Here is a 9,244-nt window from a genome sequence, read left to right as displayed (position 1 = left end):
CACATTGCAGAAAATCCGATTATTTTCCAACGTTTTGCATATTAACTTCGTCTTTCTCTCTGTCAGTCTTTTTTTTTTGCAATATACGGACAGTATTCCTCTGAACTGATTCGCTCTCTCTCTCTCTCTCTCTCTCTCTCTCTCTCTCTCCGTCAGTCCTTTTTGCAGTGTACAGTTTTCTTCCGAACTACTACTACTACTTCTTCTTCTTCTTCTTCTTCCTCTTCTTCTTCTTCTCTCTCTCTCTCTCTCTCTCTCTCTCTCTGTCCTTTGGCAATATATAGACAGTATTCCTTTGACCGGCTTGCTTCCCCCTCCCTCCCTCTCTCTCTCTCTCTCTCTCTCTCTCTCTCTCTCAGTGTGGCACGTGATTAGAATATTGCAATGAACTTGCCTTTGCATCAGAGTAATTAAAATTTCTGTACGGTGCAGTGAGGATATTCGGCCACCAGGGGTTCTCTCTCTCTCTCTCTCTCTCTCTCTCTCTCTCTCTCTCAATTGATTTTAAGAGATTATGTCGGATTGGAGGAGAATAGGAGTGTAGTGTTTGGGAGTTAAGAAAATCAATATTTTTTTCTTATCTTTTTTCCTTCAGAAGAAGTAATGCACAGTAGTGGTAATACACCTTCATTACTTCTGTGCTGAATTTGCTTGACTTTCTTGAATTTGCCTGACTTTCTTGAATTTGCTTGACTTTCTTGAATTTGCCTGACTTTCTTGAATTTGCCTGACTTTCTTGAATTTGCTTGACTTTCTTGAATTTGCCTGACTTTCTTGAATTTGCTTGACTTTCTTGAATTTTGCCTGACTTTCTTGAATTTGCCTGACTTTCTTGAATTTGCTTGACTTTCTTGAATTTGCCTGACTTTCTTGAATTTGCTTGACTTTCTTGAATTTGCTTGACTTTCTTGAATTTGCCTGACTTTCTTGAATTTGCCTGACTTTCTTGAATTTGCTTGACTTTCTTGAATTTGCCTGACTTTCTTGAATTTGCCTGACTTTCTTGAATTTGCTTGACTTTCTTGAATTTGCTTGACTTTCCTGAATTTGCCTGACTTTCTTGAATTTGCTTGACTTTCTTGAATTTGCCTGACTTTCTTGAATTTGCTTGACTTTCTTGAATTTGCCTGACTTTCTTGAATTTGCTTGACTTTCTTGAATTTGCCTGACTTTCTTGAATTTGCTTGATTTTTTTACAGGATTCAAACTTATTTTCTTGTCGATGTGTTTAATGAGGTTTGATAAATTTAACAAATTTAATGTAAAAGGATTTAAAGGGTAATATATTTATGATTTATTTTAGTAGTAAGGATTATTTTAAAGGCTTGCAAGTGAGCTGCACTTATATGAGGCGGGTAATTCCACGTAGGTGCGCAGTAATCTTAGAAATCGAACCTGTAATAAGGTAGAATTTGGAAGGACAGGACAATGGCTGCAAATGACTGAGAAGGCAGACCGTGAGTCTCCCATAACCCCCCCCCCCTTACTTCGCAAGGATAGTAAGGCTGTGGACATAAATGAGAACTATCGTACCAAGAAACCTTTATGTTTAAGTGATTGTTATCAATTGTCGTAACATATTTGTTTGTTTTTATTTTACTCGGGTTTTCACAAGAAATGATCTATCGTCTACTGAATATAGTAGAAATTAGACGAAGCAAGTAACAAGGAATTGATGCTGTAAACGTCCCTGCGTGGCATTCTGTTTGCCGGGAGTTCGTGACGCGCTCAAGCTGGGTAGTTCCTATAGTCCATTTCTTTTAGTGAGTCATATTTGCACCGCCTGGCAGCGGTGCTCTTTTAGCTCGGAAAAGTTTCCTGATCGCTGATTGGTTGGACAAGATAATTCTAACCAATCAGCAACCAGGAAACTTTTCCCAGCTAAAAGGGCACCGTTGCGAGTCGGTGCAAATATGACTTGCTAAAAGAAATGGACTATAGTAGTGTCTGAAACCTCACCATCCTTGTGAGCTAAGGTTGGGAGATTTAGGGGAGCTTATTGGTCTACCTACTGAGTCATCAGCAGCATTACTTGACCATCCCTGGTCATAACCTGGAGAGAAAGGGGGGGGGGGGGGTGTTTCTTGGGTGCTGATCATGTGTATGTATGGTCAGTCTCTAGGGCATTCCTGTTGTCTCTTGCCTCTGCCATTTATGAGCGACTTTAAACTTTCAAATAGGTCACTATAGTCCATTTCTTTTAGCGAGTCATATTTGCTCAGACCCGCAGCGGTGCCCTTTTAGCTCCGAAGAGTTTCCTGATCGCTGATTAGTTGGACAAGATAATTCTAACCAATCAGCGACCAGGAAACTTTTCCGAGCTAAAAGGGCACCGTTGCGAGTCGGTGCAAATATGACTCGCTAAAAGAAATGGACTATAGTCTTATTTACAGTTGGTATTTTTTTAGTTTTCCTTATTCATTTCTCACGTCGATTTTTCATATATATTTTTTTTTTTTTTTTGCGGTCATTACAGCAAAATCTTAATCAGCTGCATTGTTTTCTTCGTTATATTCAGAACCCTTTAGAGTAAATCTTATTTGTATTCACTAAGCTTTTCTTGTAAACCTCCGAGTTAGGCATTTACTTAACATATTCAAGAATGAGGGGAGTTGTTTCCGTTGTATTAATTAACCCAACTAAATTTGATAATGATGATTAAACATCACATATAACTTTTTACTTGTTTATTTCTCTCTGGGATTTCAACTTGTTAAATTCCCAGACAGTGCAAAGTTGTTTAACTTTAGGTGAAATCTTTCAAATTATTTTTTTTTTTTCACCCCGGCAATTCAGTGTAATATGATAGGTGAATGTAAGTGACTTCTTTCAACAAGATGATAAGCTTATATACAAACAGTTAAGGGCAGTTTTATTCAACAAGATAACGAGATTATATAGAAACAGTTGAGGGCAGCTTTATTCAACAAGATAACTAGCTTATATACAAACAGTTGAGGTCAACTTTATTTAACAAGATAAGAGCTTATATACAAATAGTTGAGGGTAACAATGGCACGAAAATTCCAACAATGTGAAACATGCATTGGTAAGCTTTAACAGTTTTTCTTATAATCAGTGCAGGAGAGAGCGAGAGATGAAAAACAATATCATAACGGTGTATGAGCGTATATGAAACACGTTCGGTACTGTAATTTTTCAGGTGGTTTAGGTTATATAACCTTCAAAGTAAAACTATGGGAAAATTTTGGCTATTTCACTCCTATGGTGGGTAAATTGTTATGGAAGTTTTAGTACGTATGGTTCTCATCCCCCATTTTGCTGTGAATTTTCTTTTTGTTTAAAAAGTAGAATTTTGGTGTTATGTAGAAAAGATTTGATTCTCTCTCTCTCTCTCTCTCTCTCCCTCTCTCCTCTCTCTCTCCTCTCTCTCTCTCTCTCTCTCTCTCTCGAATCAGACTAGAAAAGCACTGAGAGCAGACCTCCGCCACGGCAGCTTATTTCTCGTAAGCAGCTTGCCTTTCTCAGTATCCATTTAGACCGTTGGCGCATTGAAGGCTGTGTGGCAACCATGTGCGAACTTAAGGTGAAGGTTAGGGTTAATTCTGTCGACCTTTTGCTTGACCTTGACCTTAACCTTCGACTTAGGACTTTCACAATTGAACCACTTCCACGTCTCGACATAACAATTAATCCCTGTAAGCTTCACTACTCTATGAGTAAAATTGTGCACAGAAAGTTGTTCATACACAAAAAAACAGACAAACAGTGGCGAAAACGTAACCTCCTCCAACTTCGCTGTCGAAGGTAATTAGCCAGGTCGTGTGAAACAGCTTCATTTAGCATACGTAGATAATTTAAATAATCTAATTATGGAATCATTTATTTATTTATTTTTTGTTACAGAATCAAAATAGCAAGATATATAAAACAGCCTAATTCAACCAAAGTAGAAAATCTAAATACTGTATATGAAAATAAAGGCTGCGTTAAATCTCTAGCTGTTGTTCCTATTTATTATCATAAAATAAGTTTTTCATAATATAAATACGAGAAGATAAAACCACTTTTTATTCATGGAAATAGAGCAATCCTGAAGAAAATATGTTACCGTGAAGTCATTCACCGAAGACTCCAAATTCTCATCAGAAATTCAAAGGTAATTTAGCCGTCGTTTTATCCTTTATCACTGTTGCCTCTTCCAAAAAATAGTGGAGCATCCTATATGCTAATCTTTTTTCTTTTTTCCACGAATGGTAGGAGTCATATTTTATAGAACAATTACAATGCTAATATTCTCTCCCAAAGTAGCCTGAGTTTTTTGGAATAATGCCGACGGGTAAATCTAGCAGCGGAATTCAGCTAGAAATACCATCGCAGGAATTTTCAGTGTTTTTTTTTTTTTTTTTTTTTTTTTTCAGTTTGCTCTTGTATCCCCTAGCCTGTAATCTGGTCTTCCCCAATCTTGGGGGATTGGGTTCTCTTGCCTCCCCCAATCCTGGGAGTGAGGTTCTCTTGCCTCCCTCAATCCCTGGGGGTGAGGTTCTCTGGTCTCCCCCAATCCTGGGGTTCACCTGGTAGCTCTGGAAAGACGTGTCAGGGACTTGGACCAGGGAAAAAAAAAAAGAAAAAAAAAAAAAGAAATTGCCGTCTTGAGAAAAGACCCAATCAAGTATTTAACATAACATGAATTCGATTCTCTCCACAAAAGACTGATATGAAGACACTGTGGCTGAGAGTTGAAGGGATATATAGTATGCACATTATAGCAGTTATTATCAAAACTAATCCATTTATTGGCCTATTTATTTGTAGATTCATTTATTATCATGCGTATGTTTTATTGTCTCCTCTTCTTTAATTTTTATACGTGAGATCTCAAACTTTAAACTAGCTCATGTATTCATGTTTTATTGTCTTTTTTTATTTTTTATTTTTAGGCTTGACAGATCTCAATCTTAAAACTAGCCCATGGATTCATGATTTTATGGTCTCCTTTTCTTTAATTTTTAGGCTTGACAGATTTCAAACTTTAAACTAGCTCATGTATTTATGTTTTATTGTCTTCTCTTCTTTAATTTTAAGCTTGACAGATCTCAAACTTTAAACTAGCTCATGTATTCATGTTTTATTGTCGTCCTTTCTTTAATTTCTAGGCTTGACAGATCTCAAACTTTAAAATAGCCCATGTATTCATGTTTTATTGTCTTCCCTTCTTTAATTTTTAGGCTTGACAGATCTCAGACTTTAAAATAGCCCATGTATTCATGTTTTATTGTCTTCCCTTCTTTAATTTTTAGGCTTGACAGATCTTAAACTTAAAACTAGCTCATGTATTCATGTTTTATTGTCTTCCCTTCTTTAATTTTTAGGCGTGACAGATCTTAAACTTAAAATTAGCTCATGTATTCATGTTTTATTGTCTTCCCTTCTTTAATTTTTAGACTTGACAGATCTCAAACTTTAAACTAGCTCATGTATTCATGTTCTATTGTCTTCTCTTCTTTAATTTTTAGGCTTGACAGATCTCAAACTTTAAACTAGCTCATGTACAGTATTCATGTTTTATTGTCTTCTCTTTAATTTTATTTTTAGGCTTGACAGATCTCAATCTTAAAACTAGCTCATGTATTCATGTTTTATTGTCTTCCCTTCTTTAATTTTTAGGCTTGACAGATCTCAAACTTTAAAATAGCTCATGTTTTCATGTTTTATTGTCTTCTCTTCTTTAATTTTTAGGCGTGACAGATCTCAAACTTTAAAATAGCTCATGTATTCATGTTTTATTGTCTTCCCTTCTTTAATTTTTAGGCTTGACAGATCTCAAACTTTAAACTATTAAACTAGCTCTTGTATTCATGTTTTATTGTCTCCTTTTCTTTAATTTTTAGGCTTGACAGATCTCAATCTTAAAACTAGCCCATAGATTCATGATTTTATTGTCTCCTTTTCTTTAATTTTTAGGCTTGACAGATCTCAAACTTTAAAATAGCTCATGTATTCATGTTTTATTGTCTTCCCTTCTTTAATTTTTAGGCTTGACAGATCTCAAACTTGAAACTAGCTCATGTATTCATGTTTTATTGTCTTCCCTTCTTTAATTTTTAGGCTTGACAGATTTCAAACTTTAAACTAGCTCATGTATTCATGTTTTATGATCTCCCCTTCTTTAACTTTTAGGCTTGACAGATCTCAAACTTTAAACTAGCTCATGTATTCATGTTTTATTGTCTTCCCTTCTTTAATTTTTAGACTTGACAGATCTCAAACTTTAAACTAGCTCATGTATTCATGTTTTGTTGTCTTCCCTTCTTTAATTTTAGGCTTGACAGATCTCAAACTTTAAAATAGCTCATTTATTCATGTTTTATTGTCTTCCCTTCTTTAATTTTTAGGCTTGACAGATCTCAAACTTTAAAATAGCTCATGTATTCATGTTTTATTGTCTTCCCTTCTTGAATTTTTAGGCTTGACAGATCTCAAACTTTAAAATAGCTCATGTATTCATGTTTTATTGTCTTCTCTTCTTTAAATTTTAGGCTTGACAGATCTCAATCTTAAATCTGTCTCATGTATTCATGTTTTATTGTTTTCTCTCCTTTAATTTTTAGGCTTGACAGATATCAAACTTTAAAATAGCTCATGTATTCATGTTTTATTGTCTTCCCTTCTTTATTTTTTAGGCTTGACAGATCTCAAACTTTAAACTAGCTCATGTATTCATGTTTTATTGTCTTCCCTTCTTTAGTTTTTAGGCTTGACAGATCTCAAACTTTAGAATATCTCATGTATTCAGGTTTTATTGTCTTTTCTTTAATTTCTAGGCTTGACAGATCTCAAACTTAAAACTAGCTCATGTATTCATGTTTTATTGTCTTCCCTTCTTTAATTTTTAGGCTTGACAGATCTCAAACTTTAATATAGCTCATGTATTCATGTTTTACTGTCTTCTCTTTAATTTTTAGGCTTGACAGATCTCAAACTTTAAAATAGCTCATGCATTCATGTTTTATTGTCTTCCCTTCTTTAATTTTTAGGCTTCACAGATCTCAAACTTTAAACTAGCTCATGTATTCATGTTTTATTGTCTTCCCTTCTTTAATTTTTAGGCTTGACAGATCTCAAACTTTAAACTAGCCCATGGATTCATGATTTTATTGTCCCCTTTTCTTTAATTTTTAGGCTTGACAGATTTCAAACTTTAAAGTAGCTCATGTATTCAGGTTTTATTGTCTTCCCTTCTTTAATTTTTAGGCCTGACAGATCTCAAACTTTAAACTAGCTCATGTATTCATGTTTTATTGTCTTCCCTACTTAAATTTTTAGGCTTGACAGATCCTTAACTCAAAAGTATTTCATGTATTCATGAGCTCCTAATTTAATTTTTAGGCGTGACAGATCTCAAACTTGAAACTAGCTCATGTATTTATGAGCCTCTACCTCTGTATTTCTCTTACTCTCCCCTTTCTCTTCTAACCCCCTCATGCCCCCTACATTTTCGGCATCGTCTCCCGTGCCATCCCAGCATCACTATGATTCATATGCAGATGGGTAATTATCTAGCGAGCTGTCTTTGCCGAGGCTTCGCTGTTGTATCTTTCGATAAACAACAGAGACAACGTTAAATAGCTGTCTCGCGTTGCCTGAAGGGGAAGTCAAAACACGGTAATGTCCGCATGGGTGAAGATAGAGGCTGGTGGTATTATTATTATTATTATTATTATTATTATTATTATTATTATTATTATTAGTATTGTTATTATTATTATTATTATTATTATTATTTATAATTTATTATTTGTTGTTTATTATTATTTATTAATATTATATATTATTTTTTTTTTAATTATTTATATATTTATTGTTTATGATGATGATGATGGTAAGGATGATGATGATTATTATTGTTGTGATGATTATGATGATGATTATTATTATTATTATTATTATTATTATTATTATTATTACTTGCTAAGCTACAACCTCGTTGGAAAAGCCAGATGCTACAAGCCCAAGGGCTCCAACAGGGAACCAATAGCCCAGTGAGGAAAGGAAATAAGGAAGTGAATAAACTACAAGAGAAGTAATTAACAATTAAAATAAAATAATTTAAGAACAGTAACAACATTAAAATAAATCTTTCATATATAAATCGTTGTCACCGTAAAGTAGAAATACCCTTTCAAATTGGAAATCAGCTGCCTGTAATAATAGGGTATTTTTTATTGCAGATTTGAGGCTATTTTCGAATCCCGTGTTTCCGTTTTTTACTATCGCTTCGTGTTTTACATTTAAATTCATTGCGTATTTTCTTTATTCTACGCTGAGCAGAGGTCGATCTACTCAGCGTAGGAATAGACAAAATACGCAATGAGTTTTAAATGTAAAACATGAGGCGATTGATTAGCTGGTTGACTGTAGGTTGTCTGGCGTCACAGGTATCAGGGTCCTTATCGTATAGTCATACCCCGGTGAGAGGTGGTACCCCGAGAGGTACACTTGGTAACCACTATCTCCCACAGATTGCTGAAACTGCCGTGTTGTAGTTAGGAGAAGGGGGAAGGGATGACGAGGGTTGAATCTGTGTGTGTTCGTATCTATTTAAATATCTAGCTCTTTTTGACGGATCGCATATACTATAGTCCATTTCTTTTATCGAGGCAGATTTGCACCGACTTGCAGCGGTGCCCTTTTAGCTCGGGAAAGTTTCCTGATCGCTGATTGGTTAGTATTATCTCGTCCAACCAATCGGCGACCAGGAAACTTTTCCGAGCTAAAAGGGCACCGCTTCGAGTCGGTGCAAATCTGCATCGCTAAAAGAAATTGACTATAGTTCTTGAATAAAGAAAACTCAAATAAATACTTTTGTGACGAGAGATGAAATGTCTCCTGGATGGTTTAGAGTAATACGTGGAATGGGTTGACATTCAAGAATTTGCATACATGAAATTCATTCAATTACATTCATGCATCGCAGAGGGATGCGGAACTGTAGGGGAAATACGAGTCGAGTGGGAAAAAGGTCACATTTGTGGGTGATGCTATCAGATTTAATTATGTAAATTATGACAGTTGAGGGCAGTACACACAAATTAACAATAGAATTAACTAAAATTTATATTAACAATGGAGATTAATGTTATCATTACCCATCATAATGTGCAGGTACTTGTACAAAAAGTATGATTTGCAATTTTTGTTTTTTTTGCGAAGGTTATTGATCCGATTTAAAGCTTCAATTAATTACTGCATTTTAAATTTATTTAGAAAATTTAAAATTTCT

At 34.9% G+C, this 9,244-nt stretch overlaps 1 protein-coding gene across 1 annotated transcript in view; it reads right to left on the bottom strand.

Annotated features, from left to right (window-relative positions):
• Positions 1-577: 577 nt before the first annotated feature.
• LOC137654808 (uncharacterized) overlaps positions 578-9,244 on the bottom strand; it is a 12,577-nt gene continuing 3,910 nt past the window's right edge. The window contains exon 2 of the mRNA XM_068388760.1: positions 578-1,215. Within this exon, the coding sequence (XP_068244861.1) occupies positions 578-1,215 (638 nt within the window). The remainder of the gene's footprint in view (positions 1,216-9,244) is intronic.

This window comes from Palaemon carinicauda, chromosome 15 (assembly GCF_036898095.1).
Source record: "Palaemon carinicauda isolate YSFRI2023 chromosome 15, ASM3689809v2, whole genome shotgun sequence".
NCBI lineage: Eukaryota > Metazoa > Arthropoda > Malacostraca > Decapoda > Palaemonidae > Palaemon > Palaemon carinicauda.
This window is presented reverse-complemented; position numbering and strand designations above follow the sequence as displayed.